This window comes from Varanus komodoensis, unplaced genomic scaffold (assembly GCF_004798865.1).
Source record: "Varanus komodoensis strain SLA01 unplaced genomic scaffold, ASM479886v1 scaffold39, whole genome shotgun sequence".
NCBI lineage: Eukaryota > Metazoa > Chordata > Lepidosauria > Squamata > Varanidae > Varanus > Varanus komodoensis.
This window is the reverse complement of record NW_025335922.1, coordinates 4,897,398-4,922,874: the sequence shown is the minus strand read 5'-3', so window position 1 is coordinate 4,922,874 and position 25,477 is coordinate 4,897,398. Positions and strand designations below refer to the sequence as shown.

General features: G+C 39.3%; 1 protein-coding gene across 2 annotated transcripts in view; it reads left to right on the top strand.

Moving 5' to 3' along the window:
• The window catches only part of RIC8B (RIC8 guanine nucleotide exchange factor B), a 31,688-nt gene that overhangs the window by 4,769 nt on the left and 1,442 nt on the right, over window positions 1–25,477 (top strand). For both annotated transcript variants that reach the window (XM_044441141.1, XM_044441140.1), the window contains exons 3-9: window positions 5,456–6,064; window positions 8,116–8,210; window positions 15,037–15,199; window positions 16,058–16,153; window positions 19,128–19,272; window positions 20,468–20,612; window positions 21,125–21,244. In XM_044441141.1, the coding sequence (XP_044297076.1) occupies window positions 5,456–6,064; window positions 8,116–8,210; window positions 15,037–15,199; window positions 16,058–16,153; window positions 19,128–19,272; window positions 20,468–20,612; window positions 21,125–21,244 (1,373 nt within the window). The remainder of the gene's footprint in view (window positions 1–5,455; window positions 6,065–8,115; window positions 8,211–15,036; window positions 15,200–16,057; window positions 16,154–19,127; window positions 19,273–20,467; window positions 20,613–21,124; window positions 21,245–25,477) is intronic.

Here is a 25,477-nt window from a genome sequence, read left to right as displayed (position 1 = left end):
CTTACCAGCTTGCCATGTTATATACACACTATGGCAAGTTGCCATTTTAGAAATGGTCTATATCCACTCTGTGAAATCTGATGATTTTATATTTTGCCCCAGGTTACCGAGTAGCATTGCCTTCTCTTTAGGGCATAAATATGTTGGGTCATAAGGGTAGATGGGTAAAGGTGAAACAGTGAAAGAATATAAGAAGTCTGGTCATGTGAGGACATCACAGTGCATCCAAAACAGGCAAATAATGCAGGCAAGTCTGTGAATCATTTTCATCTGCAAAATTCACCCATGTTCCCTAGCAAAAATGTTGGATGGCAAAGGAACCTTTTCATGCTGGCATGTGGTTAATATTTAATAAATTAGACCTTGGCTGTTCCCAGGAGTCTGTTTCCTCCCTGCACTGCTGCCCTCTTCCCCCACCCGGGTTGGGCCAAGTTCTCAGCTGCACTACAGTTGAGAGAAAGACTTCCACTATCATAAGAATCTTTTGGATATTTAAAATAAACACTTTCTGAACCTGATTGCTCTTGACTTAAGGGTGGGAAAGTAGAAGCATATTGGAGAATGAATCCTGAAAACAGGAACTGAATATAAATATGTTATTCTGGCTTCCTGAGAAGACAGGCATCTTAGAAATATGCAGATGCTTCACTGACTCACTATGTGAACAGATCTGTAACTTAATAAGGGTAGCTCAGCTTTTGTTCCTATTAAATCCATAATTGCTTGCTGTTCCTATTCAGTAAGTCATTTCACATCTATTTGTTTTGTTGCCCATTTGGCTTTTGCCTGCTTAGCAAAAATGTTATATGACTTATCTGATATTTTCTTGATTATCATAACATGCTGACATAAAATCCTGCGGCATGCAGATAGAAAGGAGGAGGTTTAGATGCTTTTCGAACTAAAAATAAACAATGGATAGCTTTAGTCAACCTATTTCATAGGGGTCTTATGAGGATAAAATGGAAAAAGGGTAAGTTGCTTTGGATTGTTTACAGGAAAAAGGCAGGTTGCAAATATTATGAAAAAAGAACTTTACTCACCATTCACTGGTAGCAGATACAAATTGGCTAGTTATGGAGGGTTGCACTTCATATGTCACTTCTCTTTTGCTTTTTTGGGACATGATATCACTATAAGTACCTGAAAGGCTGTCACAAAGAGGCTGTCAAGAGTGTAGGACACAGAATAATCAACTTAAGTAACAACAACCCAGGTTTAGGCTAGATATCAGGAAAAGTTTCCTCACTGTCAGAGCAATGCAACAGTGGAACCAGCTGTTTAGAGAGGTGATGGGCTGTCCCACACTAGAGACATTCAGAAAGAAACTAGATAGTATTCTGAGTGGGATGGTATAAACAGGTGACCTGCAACAGCCTTCTCAGCCCCTTCCAACTCTACTATTCTATGATTCTATCTCCACTCCTGTGCACTCCTGTCTTTATCTCTGACCAGTTTAGACCAGCGCCCTTCCACTGCATTATGAACACAGGTTGCACAAATATTTGAAGGTGAATTCTGTTCCTAGATTCCAAACAAACCCTCAGTATGTAGCCGAAATTAAAATATAACATTGACGCTACAGATCCATCTTTCTTCCTTGCAATTTGCCAATGTCACTTTGCATTTATCTTAGATAAGCCTTTCTTCATCTGGTAATCTAAAGCATTTGGATGGCAGAACTCCCATCAGTCCCATCCAGTGTGACTGGGAATGATGGGAATTGCAGTCTAACATTTGGAGGGCAGTGGGTTGGGAAAAGTTGTCTTCTGTCAGCCCTCTTTAATTATATCAATGTTGAGTGTCAGTGTAGCTGGGAAATTCCACAAGGCAACCAAATCTGTTTGTGTTAGCAAAAGTGAAGAGGCTTGCACCATAACTACTAACTAACTTACCAGGTTTTCAGCGGTTAAAGAGCCCACTTTGCCAGCTGCATGATATGGTAGGTGTGACTTGCCCTGGCCAGTGGGCCACAAGCTACAACTAGCATGACACCACAACCATGCTAAGGAAGGTTGTTTAGGAGGATTAGATCTTAGTTTTCTTCCTCTGCTTACTAACGTAGGTTCAGCTTTAATAGGAAATGTTATTCTTAGGGGCTGTTGCAGTTAAGATTTTAGCCCATCTCTTATTATAGTATCTTAACTTATCTCTGGATCATACAAGTGTGTGTGTGAATTATAGAGGAACTGGAGGAGAAAGCAGCTTATTTATAGTCCCATTTTATTCCTGAAGTTCTCACTGACTTGATTATAACCATTCTGCCAATGAAAGGCTGCAGGACTAGATTGAATTCAATAAATTAAAAGCATGCCTATCTCATGAGCCCCCTGCAGAGGGCTTAATTAAAATCAACTCAGAATCTAAAATTGAGAAGGCCTTGGGTCAAAAGACATAATGGACTACAAAATCTTAAAGCTAAGCCAGGAGAAAGCCGCTTGACATGATGCCAATTATCATTTGTTTGGGAGAGGAAGAACACCATACTCTGGGAATAATCTCCAACAAGTCCAAGTACTGGGACCACCAGTGACCCTGTGCAAAGTGGTGTATGGCCCTTTTTTCCTGGCTGGGCATTTTTGCTTTGCTGTTTGTGTGCTTTCTAAGTGGCTGTTTCTAAAGAAGAAAATGTGAAATTAGGAAAGAAAATCTATTTTTTTGGTTTTTTAAGTCTACATAGACAAAAACATAACAAGTGGTCTCACATGTTGCTAAACCTGGTCTCCATTGTCACCTGTCAGAAATACATATGAGTTATGGAGCAGTGAGTGGAATTGTTAAACATAGTAAATGTGGCAAAACAGTAAAATGGAAAGATAAATTGTGGAGCTTCCCAGGTAAAGCAGTAAAGGGGGATTTTGCAAAAATCTCATGGCAGAGCTGTAAAACTGAGGGGGAAAATACATAGATTCTTAGCAGGAATTTTACTCCCATGTAGTTGTGTTGGATTGAGGGGAAAATAAAATTAAAATTGTACTGTATTGTATTTTATTTATTTATTTCTGTGAGCTGTCCCGAGGCTGTGTAGCAAGGAGACAGCATATAAAAACTTTGGATAGATAGATACAAAGACAGACAGACAGACATTCAGGGCACTTTTGGTTGTCCTTTTCCTACATTTTAAGAGCATGGACTGGACGACACTGGTGCAGTTCTTAGCAAAATTGGGAGGATTGGCAAGATTTTCTCTCGAGTCTTTTCTGATAGCCCATGAAGTTGCCCCATGGATTCAGATGTCACAGGAAGCCCCCATGTGTATCAGCAACAATCTAGCAATAAGCCATGGGTTCATGAAAAATAAGCCTCCCTACAGAAACTGTGGAGGTTTCACACAACATGACAACCCACCCTGGCTGATTAACCTTGATGAGTTGTGTTGGGCAAACCAGGTAAACATCTACCAAGTTCAACTCATTGTCTCTACGTTTCTGGAATGGCTTGATGAAATATTTGACAACAGTCTCTGGAGAAACCTGCTTTTCGGTATCTGCCTGACAGCACGATTATTCCCTTTAGTTCAAAGTTTATGTAGTCAGACAGTTGTAGCCAAAGATGCATTGTCTACAGTGGTACCTTGGCTCACAAACGCCTCAGTTCACAACCAAATCGGGTTGCAAACAAAAATTTCATAAAAATTTTGACTCAGCTAGCAAACTCCTCATTGGGTGGCGACCGTGATCGTGACCATCTTCCCACCCCACCCCCGAGTGGGGAGATGGCCACGATTGTGCTGGGGGTGTGGGGGGAGATGGCCGAGATTGCACCCGTCTTTCCTGCATGAGCGCAACTGCGATCTCGGCCATCTCCCCCCCAGCATGATCGTGCCCATCTCCCCCCCTGAGTGCGCCCATGTTCGCACCCGTCTCTCCCCCCCCCCAGTGCGCCTGTGTTCACGCCCGTCTCCCCCACAGCATGCCTGGATAACGGGTGCAATCGCGGTCATGCTGCGGGGGCGGGGAGATGGCCGTGGTCTTTGTTGTTCTTTGTCACTTTGCTTCACATTTTTCTGATTAAAAAAAATAGTTACAGAACGGATTAACCTTATTTACATTGAACCTTATGGGGAAATTTAACGGGTCACGACTAATTTGGGTCATGACCAGAGTCCTGGAATGGATTATGTTCGTGAGCAAAGGTACCACTGTACTCGCAAGCAGGGAGGTGTGGGCGGACTCAAGGTAACCCTCAAGTTATCAGAATTGTAAAAACACTATAATACAGGGAGGTAAAGACCCACAGTAGTTCCAGAGGACTCAGTAGTCTGTGAATGCTGCCTGAGAAGAAAAAAACTCAGCATGGAAGAGGGAGTAAAGTAGAGTGACTGGGAAGAGGAAGATACATTTGGAAAAAAAAAAGATTGAGAGAACCAACCCACTGTCTTGCTATATCACTTCCCACTTTGTGCTAAGAATATCTTTAAATGAGATCTGTCCACAGAAATCAGTAGCTTTTATAAGAAGCTAAGATTTTAATGTAACCAAAACCTCAAAATGGAGTGGGAACCCACAGAAACAGCCTGATGTGGATTGAGCATGTTCAGTAGGCAAGGAATACTGACAACTGTTGGTGAGAAGAAATGGAACACATTGGCTGGAATCCGGAACAGAAGTGCTCAATGCTGCAGAATTTTGTTGCAGTGTCTCACATGGGGGATCTTATTCTTGCATTTGTTATTTATTCAGTGTTTCTCTATTGTAATGAGTAGTATTTGAAATAGATACATGCTGCCATTTAGCTTTTGGAGTGATACTTACTGCATTTATGTGCCGAACACAAATTATTGTCTGAAGTTAGTATAAAATAGGTTAATAATTAAAAGTTCTTCTGTGGAAGTGATAGTGTTCAGAACTACTTCCTTGTCCAAAAGCTCCTTCATTGGACAAAGAGCACAAAATGTTTAAAACTGTTATTTACCCATCTTTGCTACTTGATAATAGTATAAACCACCGTACAGCTTCATAGATTGTGTCGCATTTAATAGGAGCATAAACGCACAAAGCAGACATGTATGTAAGAACCATATATCTGAAACTTAAAGAATGCATATGTTCTTAATGTATTCCAAAGAATAAGCTAAAATATATACACAACTTCCTTTTTATTGAGAGCACTGAATTTCTTTAGGTATGCCCTCACATTCAGAAATATTCAGTTGTGTCACTGAAAGAATTAAGTAAGTTCCTATCCTTGGGTGTTCAGGAAACTGACAACTATGTTAGTTGAATGCTATGTTATACTACTTTTGTAGTTTGAAACCATTTAATGTTCAAACTAGAAGACAATTTGATGTTCTGCATTATTTTGACATAATCTTCTAATGAGCCAGGTAAACTGTACAATCAGATAATTTTTTTGGAAGAGCATTGAATATTAGTAGAGCTTGAGATGGTTACAGGTGTGATACATGCCAGAACACAGTGGTAATATCTTCTTTCTCCCCTCCTTATATGTTTAGCAACTATGTGAAGGAATATTACATCTACTGGACAAAGATTTAAAAACATCATGTAGAGTTGCTTGTCTGGAAGCTCTTCGCATTCTCTCAAGAGACAAGAAAGTCTTAGTTCCGGTAACAACAAAGAAAAACATGCAAATCTTGATGAAGCAGGCAAAGCTGGACACAGTGGAGGAGCCTTTGGAGGATGTGACGGACTTCCCTGTCATAGTGGAAGCTTTAAAATGCCTCTGTAACATTGTGTTTAATAGCCCAGCCGCACAGAAACTCAGTCTGGAGCTGAACCTGGCAGCTATGCTTTGCAATCTGCTGAAAAAGTGCAAGGATCAACAACTTGTCGAAGACATTAAATGCTTTGATTTACGCCTCCTCTTCCTCCTCTCCCTTCTGCATACAGATATCAGGTCACAGTTGCGTAATGATCTCCAGGGATTGCCACTGTTGACGCAGGCCTTGGAGAGTGCATTTAGCATAAGGTGGACAGATAAATACATCACAGCTGAAAACCAAGAAATGTCACCTTTATCACTGCAAGAGACGGATTGCGCCATAGAAGCACTGAAAGCTCTCTTTAATGTTACTCTTGACAGCTGGAATGTACACAGTGAGGTAGGGGTTGAGCTGAAATATTCTGTTCAGTTCCATTTTTCTGTTAGAGGTTTAGAGTTGGCCATATTTCTTCATATCACAGCTAGAACACAAAGTTTGGTTGGAAGTTTTGTGCTTGAGTGTTATTTCCCAGGCACAACGCTGCATGAATTCCAAAAGAAGCATAATTTGTGTATCTGAGGTTGAACTTAGAGGAGTGTTTCAAGGCTGTAGTGAGCTACCCAGCTTATATAGTTACACACTAGTACAGGGCAGTAGGTACTACACTTAGCTACATAATGGTGCTTTTGTTGTATGGAAGAATCATAGTAAATCTGAAATTTGGAGATTGATCTGCTGGCTGGGAAAGACTTTGTTTTAAGCAGTGGTTTGGACTCTTCCATAACCACCGCCACCAATCTAAAAATGTGTAAGGTCTATACTTGTCGCTTTGCATGATATGCCTGTGCCACTGTTTGGTTACGGTTAATTACATGCCTGTGAAGCACAGCATAATAATGTTTCATGGGAGAGAGACAGAACATTTATAACTTTTTACCCTCCAAAGAAAACATTGCAAACATACTTTTTGGCTACAGTCACAACTGCATCCTCAAATATATTGTGAGTGCTAAGTATTTTGTATTGGTAGGTGTGGGGTCACCAAAGTGAACAGGAGTAATTTACTCTCCACTGTGTTGAAATCCAAACAGTGCAAAAGAACCAGTAACTGCTATTTCAGAGTGTAAGTGAAAATATTTCTTATGTAATTGTTTCATATCAAATCATGATTGTATGTGAACATTTCCAGTAAGTATTCCTCATGACTTCTTATTAAAGAACCTTAATTTATATCTTTAGTGATATAAAGAGAAGACTAATTTATAGCTGGTAATAACTAGGCAGTAGATAAGGCTGTTAAAAGTATCCAATTTTTTTTAAAAAAAACCTTTATACATATTGTGTTTACCCAAATTGCAAGGTATTATCTAAATTTAATGCTATTTATGTGAGACTGCAATTTCAGAAGAGTCATCCACACTGTGAAGTAACCATTTCTCCTACTTATGGAAATTGATATTCCAAGATATGCAGTCTCTCACCTACAGTCAGTGGCTCTCTACAGTCAGAAGTAGTGGAATCTTGGTGGACTATCTTTCACTATCGATGTGCAGCAAATTATTTTTCAGTGACAAGTGACAGGCTTCATCCCTGCACCTGTGGCCCAGAGGAGCCAAAGGACAATCGCAGCCCCCAAACTCATGGCAACATATGATGTCCTAGGACCTCTAGGAGAAGTGAAATAAGAAAAAACTAGTGACTACAAGTTCAGCTGTCTAGGCAGGGAGCGAGCGAAAGGGGAGAAAGCGAAAGAGACCAGTTTGGCCCTAAGCCAGCAGCTCTACTTTGAAAGCAGCTAGGAGTTTAATGCAAAGAAGCAAGGTTCCCAGAGCACAGCCTGGCCTAAGTTGCTTGGATGAGTTTCAGTTGCTTCAGCTCAGGGATATTGACAAGGTGTTTGGACAGGTTTGTGCAACCAGGCCCACAATACAGTCTTGCCTTCCTGGCTTAGAAAAGTGAGGAGGGAGGGAACAGCTGGTTGGACCAGGAAGGTGATCAGTGCTTCCTTACATGACAAAGTGGTCCCCACGTTGCCCAGAGTGGCAGTAGTGATGCTACTCCTGAAGAAACCCTCTCTGGATTGGAAGACATTAATAATTTTAGGCCAGTCCTTGAGCAGGTGGTAAGTGAGCACTCTTGAATGAAACTGATTTTCTGTATCTATTTCAGTTAGGGTTCAGGGCAAGTTTTGGCACAGAAACAGATGTGATCACTCTGTGTAATGTCCTGTGCTGGAAGAAGGACAGGGTGAGTGTGGCCCTGTTGAGGCTCTTGCATCTCTCAATGCCCTAATCTCACATAAGCAATGATAGAAACCTTATTTCCATTACTGATAGGTTGCCACTCAAGCTCCACACCAATAAGAATGTCAGAATATGACAGTCTTCTTATTTTAACTTCATTCCTAGTGACTTGATAAATAGGTACCTTTTCATCCTTTGTTTATTCAGAATGACTCTCATGAATTTCGTTATATGACTGCTATTCTGCGTCACTGCTTATTAACACTGGGCCCTACTGAAGACAAAACAGAAGAGTTGCACAGGTTGGTGAAAACATGGATCCTTTTTTAATGAATAATGTTTTAGTTTGGTCTAGTACTTGTCTTATAGATCTAATACGTATTTACTTTTAGTATTCTGTAATTCCCCAGTGCTTTTAATTAAATGGACCATCAATAAAGTGGTTTTGATTTAATGGCTTTGATGTTGATATGTTATGCCGGCTGTTAACGGATTGTATAAGTATTGTGGATGTTTGTTCACACATTGCTTCTAACAATAACAATATAGTTGAAGACATCCATTGTATTGCTGTTTTGTATAAACATAATAACTAAAAGATTACGTTTCTGTAATGGTATGGTTTTCGGCAAACAATTGGAATAGTAAAGGTTTAGGTCAGCCTTCCTCAACTTTGTGCTTTCCACCTACTTTGGAGTATAATTCCCAGGATCCCCCCAGCAATCTATGGGGAAGACTGGTTTAGGTAATGATCTAGTACACTTACCATTTTAAGCTTGGTTGCCAAACACTTCTAATTTTTATTTATACATCTGTATAAAATGTTGTGTACTTGTAATTTTTTATACAAGTAAACTGCAGGGCTAGTATGCAATTAAGGATGGATATTTTAAAAGTCAGGTAGATAGTCTCAAATATAATACTATTCCATGGAGGTGGCTCAGCTGTTCAGTAATCAAGTGATGTACATGAATGTGTGTACAAAGAACTGGAGTAGAGTCCCTGTAATGGGGAAAGGAATATCTAGGGCTGATATATTTATTATAAACTATTTTTTGTCTTTACTAGAGGCTGGAATTAATATTCACCCCTTCTTTGTGTCAGAGTAGTGAGTCTAAATCATGGGTTCTCGAACTACGGCCCGCAGGCTGGATCCGGCCCACCATGCCCATTTATCCGGCCTGCCATAGAGGATTTGGACATGCTGTGCGCGTGGCGAGGCAAGGAGGGGGCATGCTTGTGCAGAGATTGTTTTGGACTCGCTCAGAGAAAACAACCTCCTTGCGAGCAAGCCAGTGTTTGCCCCCCGCCCTGCCCCCCCACCTGCATCACCTTGGTGGCCCGCACCCATCGCCAGCACCTTTCAACTGCCCCCCTGTTTAAAAAGTTTGAGGACCCCTGGTCTAAATCATACGCAACCTAACTACAACAGCTCTAACTAAACATCTAACAGAAACATCAAGACATGAGATAGAATGCCTTGATGTTTTCATGAGCTCAGAAACTATGCACTTTGTAATAGTCGAACAGTCCAAACATCTCATAATAAATACAAAGATTAAACAGAAGAATCTAAATAACAGGAGAAAGAGTCCACCCTAATGGTCTTTAAACACCTTCAACAACAGGAATAACCTTTTTAGTTGCAGTCCATAAGGATCCAGCCAGGCCAGGTAGAAGCAAGCCAAAAGACAAGAACCAGCTCTTACAGCACTCAGAAGAGCTGAGAAGTCTTGGAGACTATCTAAAGCTGACAGGTCAGAGCATCTGCTATGCCTTTGTGACTGGTCTTAAGATCTCTTTTTGTACAATGAAGAGATCATCCTTCTGCTTCTGTTGCCTTGACAAAAAGTTAAAGAGCGTTCTTGAGAGAACTTTCATTAAAGATAACCAGGTTTACGCAGAAGGAGGGAATATGATGCGTAAGGCACAGTTCAGTATGATTTACTGGACTGGGACTCGTACCTACTGTCATTTTTGTTGCGGCATCTGTGTATCAGTATCCATGGATGTTCTACTGTTTTCCTATCAAGCTCTGAATATGAACTCAACAGTGTGGAAAGGGGTGTGTTGAGGATGGTCTGTGCTAATTCTGAGGTAGAAAGGCCAAGCCATAGCTTATTTATAGAAGTTTGATGTTTGGCATGTGCTCACAAGCAGTGGGACAGATGGTTGGTTGGTTGATTGGTTTTTTCCAAAATAGACTTACATAATGTTTAGTTTGTCAGTTGTTTCATTGATTGCCAGTTGGGTACTTGTAATATGGAATAACAGTTTTAGTCACATAGACTCTGTATATATATTCCAGTGCACAAACAGATCCAGGACTTAGGTCCATCATTCTGCTATTGACAGCCATCCAGCTTTAAGGCAGTGGTGAAACTGGAGCTAAGCACAGCAGAGGATACCATACCACATGCTTACTGTCTAACACATCTGATAAGGGAGTGGCCCTTAACTGCTGTAATTTTTCAACATTCTGGAGCTTGAGTGATGAAGTTTGAAAGCCTTTAAGACAACATTTTCATAGAATTATAGAATAGTAAAGTTGGAAGAGGCCATGAAGGCCATTGGGTTCAATCCCCTGCTGTTGCAGGTCACCAGTTTATACCATCCCACTCAGATGACTGTCCAGTTCCTTTATTGAAAGTCTCTAGTGTGGGAGAACCTACGACCTCTTCAGTCAACTGATTCCACTGTTGTTGTATTGCTCTGACAGTGAGGAAACTTTTCCTGATATCTAGCCTGAACCTGGGCTGTTGCAACTTAAGTTGATTATTCTGTGTATGAGCAGGAAAAGATCTTGACCTTCCTCTTTTGCACTGTTCAGGTACTTATAGTGATATCATGTCCCCTGTTAGCCTTCTCTTCTTAAAGCTGAACATACCCAGTTCTCTCAGTCTGTCCTCACAGGGCAGTGTTTCCAAACCCTGAATCATTTATGTTGCCCTCCTCTGGGCCCTTTCTAATTTTTTGGCATTTTTCTTAAACCTTGGTGCCCCAAACTGGATACAGTATTCTAGTGAAGAGTACAGGAGAACTATTACTTCTCTTGATTTGGAAGTAATATGTCTATTAATACATCCCAAAGTAGCATTTGCCCTTTTTGCAGCTGCATCACATTGTTGGCTCATATTTAGCTTGTTGTCCACAATAATTCCAAGGTCTTTTTCCTTTTCAATTCTCTTGAACTGTATTCCCCTCTTGTATAGATGTATTTTGGAGCATAGGCAAATTTTGAAAGCCCTTAAAACAACACACTGAAAACAAAAGGATTTTGTTCACTGAATACTAAAAATGCTACCCTCAAAAATAGCAGATGGTAAATGCCTAAAATGGTGAAGAACTACTGTTAGTCAGAATAAGCAGTACCAGGCTAGGTAAACAGACTTACCTGGGCATTGGGCAGCTTCCTATGTTATAAAAGCATTATGTATTTGTCCGGTGCATTTTTGTTGATTGAGTTAAAGGCTGCTTAGACTCTGTTTGAAAGAGGGCCATGGACTCAAATATGTATATTCATAGTTCATGCTGATGACATGTTAAACATTTCTTTTAAGTAGGTAATTTTAAGACTTCACATAAAAAAACTTTAAACACTTATATTTAATCATTTTTATTGTCCCTGTTTTAATGTAGGATATACATGACAAACAGAAGTTATTGTGGCTGATTCCATCTTGTCACTTAAAATGCTTGAATACCCTCAATTTAAATTATTAAAGCGAGTGCTATGTTTGCCCACTAACAAGACTTTAATCAAGACATTCAGTAGTGCTAAATGGCAGTTTGTGTTCACATTTGCATATCAGGAGGGGGCTGAGAGCATGAGTAGGTGGATGTCATGTCTTGGTGATTAATGATCTCTAGGAAGCTGAGAGAGAGAATAAAATACGCAGTATTTCTACCCCCTGGAGGAAGAATGCAAACACTATTGTGTGGATCTGTGCATAGTCCCTGACTTCCCGGTAGCTGGAGAATTTCATACACTCCTTTACCACAAATAAAACTGTCAGGCAGAGTGACAAAGATCAGAAAGCCAGGCTTTGGTTATTGTAAAGAATCGTTTGAGCACAGTGATCCAGAAAATTAATTTTGTAGGTGTTTGGGAACACCATTGCTTAATAAGAAACCAGTAAAAAGGCGCTTTCTGTGGAAATGATCCAAGCCAGCAATTTGTTATTGCTGAATTGAATTTTGCCGTTCCTTGCTGATTTTGTTTGCTGAGAACAGGGTATCTTCTGAAATGTGGCTAAAGCAGGACCCAATAGCAATGTGTTATGCATTTCAGCTTCTGTTGATGCTGCTTCTGGCTATGGAAAAGGAGTATTAGCTGTACAGTGCCTGCAGGGCAGGGAGATGTAAAGATAATTACTCACTAAATTATTCAGAATAAGTGAGATAAGAGGAAAAATTACTTGGGTTCCTAATTATTAGCTAACACCCCTAGCCTAACTGCACTACTTGGAATCTGTAGAATTCACTTTCAAGTAAATTTGCTCAGAATCAGAGTTAATATTTGTTTACTCTCCATTTGTGATCAGGTTGTGGCCTAAATTATTTGGTGGGTGTGGGATACACAACTTATTTGTTTCCCTGCTCTGGTTCCCCCTCTCCAAGTATAAACATTTTCTTAGTTTGTATTTTCCTCTTGCATACTTTCTTAGCTATTCTTTTCTGTTTAAACCTTTTATTTTTTCCAATAAATCCCAATTAAAAAGATTAACACATGTAATGAATGATCCAAAGCACATACTATAGCTTGTATGGTTCAGAGATGAAAAAAGTCAGCTCTATACTTTTAGGTTTACTAATGGTGAAGTTTGCAAAACTCTGATTTTTGCAAGCCTAGTCTTAAAATTAGCAAACCAAAAAGAGGTAGGGGTGTGTGTCTGTGCACAGGGAGTGGGGGAGAGAGCGGGCTTGTAAAAATGGCTTCAGAAAGTCCCTTGTAATGCTTTGTAAGCTAATGACCTTCAGAAATGGGAAGGCAAAGTACTCAATGGGGAATGCAACTAGTTCAGACTAGATTATTCCAATTAACCCTATATATTCTGGTTCCCTGTACATTTTCTAGTCTTGGTCTCTGGTGTTATATTAGTCTAATAACTGTAAATTAATCCTAAATGCCTCTCCCAGCTTAACATTTTTCAGATCCTAGAATATTATTTCTGAATATTCTTTTTAACATATGACTTTTTCTTCTCCTAGTCAGTATGAACCATAAAGTAGAGGGCTATTAAATAGACTTTAAATAGGCTGGCACAAATATACAAACTAAATTCTTCCCTCACATAAAAACCACCCTTACAGATCATCACATTAAAAAAAATCACCCTTAAGCACCAAAAGGGGTCTTTTTAACAAATAAGGAATTGAAAATTGGTCTTCTCGGATGTATGAAAACATGTCTGTTATATTCCTTACTGCGGAACAGAACTTTATGTTGATGCTCACTGAAGCAGACTCCCCATCTCCTAACATTGCTCTCACTCTCTAAATGGGTCACAGAGTTAGGTATATAAAGTGCCTACTCCATGCATTCAGATATAAAACTTCCCACCAAAGTTATTTCCCCTAATCTTAGTGTTTCTCCCTCTTGCTCTTGGCTGCTTGAGGTTACCACCTTTGGGAATTTTAAGAAAAGGTACCTGGGTAAGGCACATGATCTTAAGTGGATGAGTGTGAGGCCACAGAAGAGACTTCATTAATTAAAGCTATACAGCTATTTCATTACCACCTTGCAGCACTAGTAACTGATGTTCTTGGAGGCCCTGCACAGACTGCCATACAATCCATACTACTAGTGTGACATAGCCACAGGAACAAATCCATCAAGCAGACTAAACTCTGAACTTCAGGCTCAGTTGCATACATACATTGTATAGTCAAGGAATTATGCCTGTTGGAAAGTTTCATAGGCAAAAATGTCTTGTTTAGCTGCTGTAGCTACTTGAACAGTGAAAGGAGACAATGGAGCAGAAAGTCAGGGTTGGTATAGACTAGGGTTGTTCATGCAACATGACATTTAACCATAATTTACTTAATCTTCACATAATTTGTGTTTGCCCAGTTTGTACAACACAACAAAACAAAATACAACCACCCCCAAGCAGGGGTTGTATATTCAACGTGGCACCTACTGGAACCACACTTCATTAAAACATAGACCATACAACAGTGGTTTTAAACAGAGTCTCAGGTGTTTGAGGAGGAAGCCTATCAAAAGTATTCTCAAAACCAGTTTGTAATCTTCTGAGGGGCTTAATAAATTCCATAGGTCATGAATAGTTTTTTCTGACTCCAGAAAAACTATTCTGACTCCTTCCCCCGTGTGGGTCCCCAGGGCTGCATATGGTAGCTACTTCTGTAGTCTCCCCGCACCTTCCTCAAGGGTTGGGCTGGCTCCTGCTGCAGAGCAAAGGAGTGGCTTTTCCTTGCTACCAGCTTACTGTTTGTGCTGTATCGCCACCACACTATAGTACATAGGATCAGGCTCTTAGCTGGGGCTGTGTATATACTATAGAGTGCCAAGAAAACACCTTAAATTCTGTAAGGTCTGTAAATGTGTTATATTTTTTCCTCTTACTTTACAGATCTTGTTTTGACTTGCTAGTCTTGTGAGAAGAGCAAAACTGATGCATTCTCCCTGACAGTTGAAAAAGCTAATTGACCCATATCTGTGACTTCTGAGATTTCAGCAGGCATTGTCCATACATTTCACTGCTGGCATGAAAAACTTCCCAGGAGGCTGAGTTCTGTGTCCACCACATCATCCTATATCTTTTCTGTGCTTCCACAGAATTGTAGTATGAACATAACCCTGTTTTTAGTGCTACAGCTGATGTTACATATCCTTGATCTCATATTCTTCTAAAAGTTAGAGATAGTATAGCAAATTACAAATACTTTTAAATTTGACCTCATTTTATTGGCTAAATTACTAAATGAAGTGTACCAGCTGTTATGTTAGTGCAGTATTATAATCTTTGGTCATATACTAGGATTGCAGGAAGTTAACTCCAGTGTTCACTTTTTCATTACAAATGTTTAGGATTTGGATGTAATATTAGGTACAATTTCAGAAAACATTGTCTTGAGAGTGAATGTCCTTAAAATCTCTTTCAGTAATGCAGTCAACCTTTTAAGCAATGTTCCAGTTTCTTGTTTGGATGTCCTTATCAGTCCATCTGATCAAGAGGACACAGAGGAAACAGATATAAAATACAATGGCATGAATATGGATGCAATTCAGGTGATTTTGAAGTTCATGGAGAAGAGAATTGACAAGGTATGGGTGTCAAATTAGGGTGATGTTAAGTATTATATTTAGTTAATACTTTTGGGTCATGTTTTCTATTCTAGTGTAGCCATGGTGGAAAAGCAGCTTCTGGGGTGTGCTTTCGATAAGAAAAATGAGTGGAAGGGGAAACAATTAAACTGCTTTTCACTGGCCCAATCAGATAAGTCTATGGTGTTGGAAACCTGTTGCACACATTTTCAAAATACCGAGTTTGGTACTAAAAATTGAAATGGCACTTAATAACAAAATGGTCCTGATTAAAAAACATTTTATCTGTTTTTATAACTTTTCCAAGGTAGGAAGACAGCTGTAGGTAGTTTGTTTCTACTTACAGGCTTTTCTTTTTCTTTCAGTCTTTGCCTATAAACCCAAAGAGAAATGTGCCAAAAGTAATTAATGTCATTAAACTTTTGAGATGATATTATATATGAGAAATTTATACAAATTTACTGTCATGTTTTTCAAGTTCCTCTGTGCACAGTAAAATATGAAATAGCTGGTACATCTTCTGTGTGCTGCTGCCCTTGAAGACTGCTTGCAGTTGGCATCATTGACACCATGGCCAAAATACCATGGCCAAAAATGCACAATAGAATGTGCATCATCATCATCCAGGAATATTTTAAAGACATCCACATCTGAAAACATGTAGTAAACACATGTCTCAGAACATTAATATAGCTGCTAAAGGCAGGCATCCTATGAGTTTTGAGCTGTAGAAATACCCTTCTAACTGTTACAGACAAGAATTGGTTGACCCACTGTTTTGAGAAACATTAGGGTGAAATAAATATGCGTGAAAATGCTAGTGTCCCTATAAATTGTGTGTGCTATTTATTTTTCTAGGGGAGTAGCTATCGGGAAGGTCTTACCCCTGTTCTCAGCTTACTAACGAGATGCTGCAGATCCCACCGGAACATAAGGAAATTTATCAAAGCTCAGGTGAGACACAAGGATCAAAAAACTAGGGTAATCTAAAATGGTTAGGGAACAATTATTAATTACCAGTCACATATTAATTTTTGCAGATTGCATAATTAATATGCAATATCAAGTTGCATAATCCTGGGATCACTACTGAGAAGTCCACACTGCTTCTTCCTGAAGACCTAAATTCAGGTTTCTTGGAGGAAGGGTGGGGGCTCGCAAAAATAAGTCAAGGCTATTTAACTTTGTAATGTGTTAGCAATGTTAAGTTACCTGAAGTTTATGTTGACTTCTTTTTCTAATGTGGAATTTGAATTTAAATAGGGGGAGGGAGAATTTAAATAAGGATTTAAGAATACAGGCAGGACACTTTAACAATAAAATGTATTCTTATCTTCCAGCTCCACTCAGGAAGCACACTTCCACTTTTAAGTAACACTGTAAGCTTTCAACACATGTCTTCAAGGGTTAGTCCCATGTAGAAAACCTTGCAGTGACAAGAAACGAGAGTATGATGATTTGTCAAGTCCTGGCTTTCCATAAAAGATTGTTGTAATTGGGGGGAAAGCAGTGCTGGTTTAAAAAAAAAAACCCTTCTAGTGACAGCTGTCTTCTCGTCCAGATGCAAAACAGTGCTGGGTTGATAACCCTGTTATAAATCAGAATAAACCCATCCATTCCCACAATAATAATCTCATATAATTTGCCAGATAAAGTTTGTTTGTCCCTGTCCATTTCACCACAGTCTCCAAATTGGAGTTCAGGGTTTTTACTGGATCAGCAAAAAAAAGAGAAAGAAACGTAATTGAATGTTTATATTCCAATACTGTAAAGATATCAATATGTGAATAAAGTCCTTTTGATTTCACTGGGTCTACTATAAGTTTGACTAAAACTGGATCCATTAATATCCATTATTTCTTTATCTTCTAGGCAGGGATTTAGGTTCTTTTCTGTAAAGTATCAGAAAGGTTTCTTGATTGTAGGACAGGTTGGAAGAATAATCACTTTTGCAATTGGATTTAATAGGAATTATAGCACATGCATGCTTTTATAAATGCATGTTATAAACTGTTTTAGAGTTGTTGGAACAGCTCCTAATGCTGATACAAAAAGGGCACTATATGAATTGTCATAGATTTCCAGGCATACTTTGTTTCTAATACTAAGTTTGATGTTTGTTTTTAATTCTGTACATATTTCATGGGAGAGTTTTCCAAGTCTGTTACAATAAGATGTTTTAGGTGTTCTTTTTGTTTACCAGAATTGGGTTTTGTCTCTTTTTGTCTATTTTTATGAGTCATAATTGGTTTATCTTACTACAAGATGTCACATTTTATTCTCAAAAAGGGGCCCCAGACCTTATTTTCTGGGAAGAAGGTAGTTTTAAATGGATTCGTTGATTGTGCATATGTATGCCCTGTTGTGATGCATAACTGCTATCGATACTGTGAACATAATCTGTGTGGCAAGGTATTCTGTATTGGCTTAGAAAGGGCCAATAGTTATTCTGTTCCTTATTTGAGCATCTCTGTACATGGTACCTTAAAGAGCAAAGAATTGTAGAATAGAATTGCAAGGGGCTTTAAGGCCATCAAGTCCAACTCCTTGCCAAGTTAAAGCATGTCTAACTGCCTCTTGGGGATGCAGGTGGCGCAGTGGTTTAAACTGGTGGGCTGGTTGACCAAAAGGTCGCCAGTTCGAATGTGCACAATGGGGTGAGTTCCTGTTGCTCCATCCCTGCTCCTGCCAACCTTGCAGTTCGAAAGCATGCAAATGCAAGTAGATAAAAAGGAAGGTAAACAGCGTTCCATGCACTTCGGTTTTTAGTCATGCAGGCCACATGACCACGGAGACTATCTACGGACAAATGCTGGCTCCCTTGGCTAGGAAACGGAGATGAGCACTGCCCCCTAGAGTCAGACATGACTTAACGTCAAGGGGAAACCTTTACCTTTAACTGCCTCTTGAATGCCTCCAGCGTGGGAGAACCTACAACTTCTCTAGATAATTGGTTCCATTGTCATACTGCTCCTAATGCCCAGGAATGTTTTCCTGATGTCTAGCCAGAATCCTGCACCTTGAACCCATTATTCCATGTCTTCCTCTCTGTAATATATTGGGAAGAGATCCTAACCTTTCTCTTTGTGTCAGCCTTTCAAGTTCTTGTAGAGTGCTATCTTGTTTCTTCTCAGTCTTCTCTTCTTGAGGCTAAACATGCCCTGTTCTTTCCCTCTCTCCTCATAGGGTTTCTTTCCAGTCCCTGGAGCATCCTTGTTGCCCTCCTCTGTACCCTTTTCAGCTTGTCTGCATCTTTCTTAAACTGTGGAGTACTGGACACAGTACTCCAGATAAGGCCTAACCAGTGCTAAGTAAAGGAGAACTAGTATTTCATGTGATTTGGAAGTGATACTTTTATAAATGTGGCCTTAAAAAGGTCAAAAGCCTTTGACTTTTTGCAGGCACATCTCATTGTTGGCTCACTTTCTGCTTGTGATTTACAACAATTCCAAGATCCTCACTTGTAGTTTTGTTGAACCAACTATTCCCTATCTTGTAATGACGCATCCCCCCCACACCAATTTTCTAAGTATAAACCTTGGCATTTGTCCCTATTGAATTTCATTATGTTGCTTTCAGCCTAGTGCTCTAGCCTATCAAGCTTACTTTGATTTTTTTTTTTTCCCCTGCTAAGGTATTAGCTATCCCAGCCAATTTTGAGTCACCTGCAAATTTGCTAATTTTGTGTCACCTGTAAATCTGCAAATTTTGAATGCAAAAAAGCATTCATTGAAAGAAAGGAGATTAAATTGCACAGGAGGAGTAGTAAGGGCTAATTAATTTTAAAGAGCAGCAACATGTAGCTGCTCCATGCTTGGTTGCTCAGCCTGAAAGACGGTCGAAGCAGAACTATTCTAACATTTTAAGTAGGAAAGCAAGTTTGGCAACACTTTTCATTGGGATTAATGGCATTTTTTCCTGTTTTAAGGTGTTGCCTCCCCTGAGAGATGTATCTAATCGTCCAGAAGTTGGCACAACACTAAGAAACAAATTAGTGCGCCTTATGACTCACGTTGACCTAGGAGTGAAGCAAATTGCTGCAGAGTTTCTTTTTGTTCTTTGTAAAGAGAGAGGTACTGGCTGGATCTTACCAATGAATAAGGGTGGTTACAAGTTTGTAAATTGTCACTTACATGTTTGATTCTGGCTGAGGTGAAAATTGCCTCCAGGAAAGCTTTTATAAACTGGAAGAGAATGTATTATTTGACAATATGCCAGAAACTGCCTGCACAGATTGTTTGGGTAGGTGGGATAATAAACCTTATGTATTTAGTTGAAAATCTGTGCCATAGGCATATTTAACTATATACTTCACAATGCATATTTATGCCTTTTGTATTTTGGGGGCTGCTGGATGATGTAATGCAATGAGCAAACCAGAAACTTATTAAAGCAATGTCAGTCCAGTCCCTCCGTTCATAATATAGTCATAATTCTGCAAGGTATCTCAATTATGAGTAACTTAAGGCCTGGAAAGCCCAGAATATTGCCTGACCAGACACATGCATGTATACAGCCATGTTTTTATCTCTCTTTTCTCCATGTAACAGTGCAGCTGCTAACACTGTGTACTTTCCCACAAACATCCCGAGGCATTATCTTTCGTAGGCATTTTATGTGAGGAATTATAGAAAATGTAGTTTGTTGACACAAGACAGCAGCAAATCTTAACTCGAGATTTAGAATTTGTTTATATCTGGCAGACAATCCTTTACTTAGACCCTCTGTACTCCTCGTCTTACTCATAGAACGCTTCTGTTTAACCTCTGCAGAAAAGAGGGAACAGTCGTATCTTAATTTGTCTTTTTCCTAAAAAGTTGTTCTTTGTTAGATCAAATTGGATTTTCCAGACAACAGGGCCTAGCACAGGAGTAGGCAACATGGTGCCTGTGGGCACCAGTTTTCCCTTGACACCTTCTTTGGTGCCCAAGTGAGACATCTTATTCCTCTGACTTTTTATTTTAAAATATTTTTATATTTTTTCATACTCTCACATGGAAGTGCTTCAAAAATGAAATGGAAGCCTGTAGCTGTTACATCTTAATTTCCCAGAAATCTATCTGGGGCAGTTATTCGTCTTTTGAGGTTAGCCATACAACCCCATGTCAGCCATTCTCTGGCTGCTACCAGGACATTTCACAAAAAGTTGCCTACGTTTGACTTACTGTTGAGAATATTTAAATCATATTTCATGATGAGCCTCTGAAACTTAAATGCATTGCTTAATATATTGTTGTTCTGTCTTGGCCCTACCTTGGCCTTTTGCAGTTGACAGCTTACTGAAGTACACTGGCTACGGCAATGCAGCAGGGCTGCTGGCAGCAAGAGGCCTGTTAGCAGGAGGAAGAGGGGAAAACTGGTACTCAGATGATGAAGATACAGACACTGAAGAATACAAATCAGCAAAGCCAAAGTACAGCACTGCCTCATTTTTCCCTTCTACCCAGTTAATAAAGCTTTTACTATTTCTGACTCTCTTTTTCATATACACGTCCTCTAACGTTTAGAGCTGCTTCTCTTCATTTATGGCTGAGTCATGGGCTTTCACCTTGACCAGCATCAGGTTCAAGCTGGCCCGATTGTCTTAGCTGCCCAGAAGACTCTGAAAATTTTCTTTCTGATTATTTTTGTTCAGCCTTGTTTCCCAGTGTTCGTTTTTAATAGGGAAGCCATGACATTTAAACTGATGTATACTTTTGCATGAAAGAGAACCTCTCATATTTTGGAGGTCTGTTAAAATTCTAGATGTTTTGTATATTAGCAGTCTAAGGTTGCATATTCTGATTCAAAAGGAATTAGAGTGGTGAAGGAGGGGTTTTTGGTTTTGTTTTGTTTTTGGAATGGATAATTTGACCTAAGAAATGCCTAGAAAATTTCTTAAACTTTTTTCCACCATTCTCTCTCCCCCGCCCCCTTTCCTTAAAGCATTAACCTTATTACAGGTCATTTAGAAGAGCCAATGCCCAACCCTATGGATGAAATGACAGAAGAACAAAAAGAATATGAAGCGATGAAACTTGTCAATATGTTTGATAAGCTTTCTAGGTAATGTAGCCATCCTATTCTTTGGCTGAATAGTGTCCTTTACCATATTTGAGTTGTGTACATACATCTGTGCAGCCCTTAATATATATGTATATATAGATATTCCACTGGCCAGGGACTGTTTTCTCAGGGAATGGACATGTTATTGGCAAATACAACCCCACCATTTTACCCAGTGTCAGGTTGCAAGAAGGAGCTTTAGGAAATGTGGATGGTGTGTCCCTTACTCAGTAGTAGACCCTGTCTCTCTCTCTGAGGCTTGAATTGCTGAATCCAGTTATGTTACTGTTTGTGTGTAGTTCCGTTTCTACCGGGAAATAGTATAAACATCTTTTTGAAGACTCCACAATTGCTTTACTTTAAAAAAGAGTCATTTTATATGATTTTTTTAAAAGGTTGATAAATGATATAATGATAACAACACTTTATGCAGGCACTACTACTTTATTCCTAGCGCCTTCTTCCTAATTTCATCTTGTCAACATGGCAACTCAACAAACCCAACGGTATGACAGAAATAGCTAGGGCTGTTTCCTTCTTTAAAAAAAAAAACCAAACATATGTATGCGCATGGGACTTATTCTATGCATTCAGAAATAAAAACCTGATGTTTCCAGATTGTTTAATGCAAAAATATTTCCATTTTATCTGGGGTAAGGGAAAATTGAAAGTGGAAAGTATATTATATTAAAGAGGAGCACATTCTGTGGCTGTTGTATCTCTGTGCTTTTGTATAGATTGGCAATTCTGTGGTCCCCATCTCTAGAATGTGGATGCATGGTTCGTTCGTTCATTCATTCACTTTATATGCTACCCCACTAGTCATAGGCTCTCTGGGCAGCTTCCAATATATTAGGCAAGAAATATGTTGTAGAGAAGTGTCTACAACATGCAAAATTATTGAAAATAGAATGAAAAGCAGCCAACATCTGTTCTCACTCAAGTGGTTGCCCAGGTCTGATTGAAGACTTTAATGTTTGAAGGCAAAAAGAATAGGGACATTGCATATTATAAAGTGATGTGTTACCTGTGTATAGTTTTCTACGTTTTATTGTTATGAATAGATTCTCTGTATTAATCTACAGCATGCAAGTTTTCTTTTGTCCTATATCTCCCTCTTTCTCATACTCCCTCACTCACTCTTTATATCTACTCAGTGGGTTACCCCCACCCTAAATCTACTATTCGTAGGCCAGTCAGCATTTCTAAAATAGTATTCAGGGTTATATTTTTCCTAAACAATAGTATCCATAGTACAAGAATGATAAATAGAAGCTGAAGCCTATTATACAATGTTAGCTCAGCTCTGAAGTTGCAGGTAATTATTTACCCTTCTCTTCTTTTAAGGACCTCAGAGTGATATACACACTCTTTCTTCCATTTCAACCTTCCAGAAAGTCTGTGATGTTGTATTAGGCTAAAAGTGACTGGCCCAAGGAAATTTCATGGCTGAGTGGGGAGTCTTGGGTAAGCCACTGTCTTGCCTTGAGGGCCAGAGCCTCTTTCTTTCTAAGGACCAAGTTCCATTTTGGATAAGCTGCATTCCAGAGGAGGTCAGGACTCAAGGCAAAAGCATGGAGTCAGGGCCAAAAAACCCAGCATTTTGTGTTTTTAAATCTTATTGCCTATAAGGAAACCTACAACTCCCACTGCCCCTAGCTGCTTGGGGATGATGGGAGTTGTAGGCCAACACACCTGGCAAGCACCATGTTGGGGGAAAACTGTAGATGAATGCTAGTTAGCTAATGTTTGAAAATTTGACTCACGTTTGTTTAAGTTTTTATATACTGTCCCATTACTGACATCTTGGGATGGTTGAAATCACTTTCTTGTTAGAACATACATCAGGCACTAATTAATCTGTTTTTCATAATATATCGAATACTGGTACTCACCAAGCTGCCTTGCAGTGCATTATGCTTTGGTTCCGTGAAAAAAGCTAAATTATAGATTACTGGTCTGATTTAATTCTTGTGTGGCTATAAGTTGTTTGTGTTAATTAAAATGCTTTATAAATATTTTTCTGCAGTTAAAAACTGGTGGCATAATTATGAATTAATTGACTAATTTAAAATGTTAGAGGCCTTTTTCCAAGCCAACCCTGTATTAATACCAGGAATCCTTTTTCCAGTGAAACAGGCCCCAATTATCATAGTTTGGGTTTTGTGTACATTGACAAGAAGTCAACAAAACAAGCATGTAACAGAACCTGCCTAAGTAACAGCCCTACTCATTAAAAATACAGAATTAATCATGGTGATGATTGAAGAAAGCGGTTCCTCCATAGCTTTTCCTCTCCTTTTCTTAGGGTGGAACAAAATAGTGTACATAAAAGAACTGGCACTATTATGCAACACTCAATTATAGGGAGGTGAATAGGTCCCCAATACACTATTTTATCAAAGGCGCAGACCAGTGTTTGCAATATGGTTGTTTCTTTACAGACCACCATCATTAGTTCCATGTGTTAATACTGACCTGTTGTACACAGAGCAAGCAAGCAAGAAAGACCCTTCGAAACAAGGGAATGATTTTAGAGTCATTATCAAGCTAAACGGCAAGCGGAAAGCAAAAGCCAAGACTGTATCAGTCAATTTGTAGGGAATAATGGAGGATTTGGAAGAGGAAAAATAATGCATTTTATCAAGGGTTTCATCATGTCAGGTGTTCCATGAAGTATTACTAAGGTATCATGTTTTTCTAATTTGAACAACAAAACAAAAGTGAGTGGGGAGTACCAGGTCACGTATTCACATACCTGTCTCTACATGCAATCAAATTCTGGAAGATACCCCAGAAGTTGCAGTTTTTCATTATGAGAAAGGAATTGAATGGCTAGTTAGCTTAAGGTGATTCCTTTCAATTTTGTTTTTAACACTCACAAGTTGATTCATAGGGTTAGGGCTAAGGTTAGAGTTATGTCTATATGTTATAATCTGCAGCTGTCCTTGATTCTGACATTTATACTACGGTCCTATATGTACCTGCTCACTGAGCAGACATTTATTGAGCTCAGTGGAACTTACTCACAGGTAAGGACAAAATCCAACATCACATGAGTAGACTTAGTCTGTCTTCCCCTGAGCTGCCAGATCTGATTTAGAGGGTTACCTAACCCACCTGCAAGGGGCTACTTTTGGGAGGACAGCTGCTCATAAGAGCCATTCTGTCCAAGGGAGGGACTAAATGGATACTTACTAGTTCCCATATTGTCCATATCTTTAGTGGCAAGGTCTGCTGAAAGGTTCCATCCTTTGTATAATCAAGTTCTGACATTGAGGTGGGCAGTTCTTACACATTTCTAAAGAAATGTCTTAAGATGAGAATTGGAATATGCTGAGGACTTGGGAGAAAGAATTCAAATTTTGCTGTAGTTGGCCTTACAGATTTTGCCATAATCTACATAAAATAAATGAGATTATATTCAGATGTGAGGTAATGAAAGGCTTGCTAATACTATTTGATTGGCTTAATCAATAATTAATCATCTTTATATGAGGCTGTAGCTTGTGGAGTAGATATAATTGGATTAACTGTGAGAGCCTTGGCGCTTTGAAGAGATTAAAATGGCTGTCAATCCTGTAATTAAACAGTCGCAAACAAAAGCAACAGTTTAAAAAGGGGGAGGGAGAGTGGGGAGAAAAGGCCGACTGAATCTAAATGAATCCACAAGTACTTAAGCACCACTAGAGGTTGACTGTGTAGTGCAAATCTCTTTCCTGACTGACTTCTTTCACTCAGTGAAATGAATATGTATACAATTGTGGGTTTGAAACTGGCAGGGTAACTGTTTAGCCAAATGACAGGTGGAACTTCAGCAACCATGTTAGCATCATTCAAGGATCAACAGAGGAAGTATCTTGATTTATGCATTCATTTAAACAGTGAACCTGTTCTTTGTCCTTAACCCATTAGTGGTTGACTTCTTCTCTTTTCCATGTAGTTCTTAATTGGCTTAGTGGATGTGGCCAGCCTGAATTAAGTCTTTATCAGTGAGGCACTCCTGCCTCCCTCTACCCACTGATCTCTTTTGTCTATAGGCCTGTTTGTTCCTGCATATTCAGAATCTGAGCTCTCTCAAAAATGAGAATGTTTCAGATTTGTATTTCTTCCCCTCCCTCAATTAGTGTTGCCTTCTTATGACTGCCAAGATTTTAATATTTGTTGTAACCCACTGGTTCTTCGTAAAATTCCTATATCAAGTGCAATCTAATGCAAGTTTAGACAGAAAAA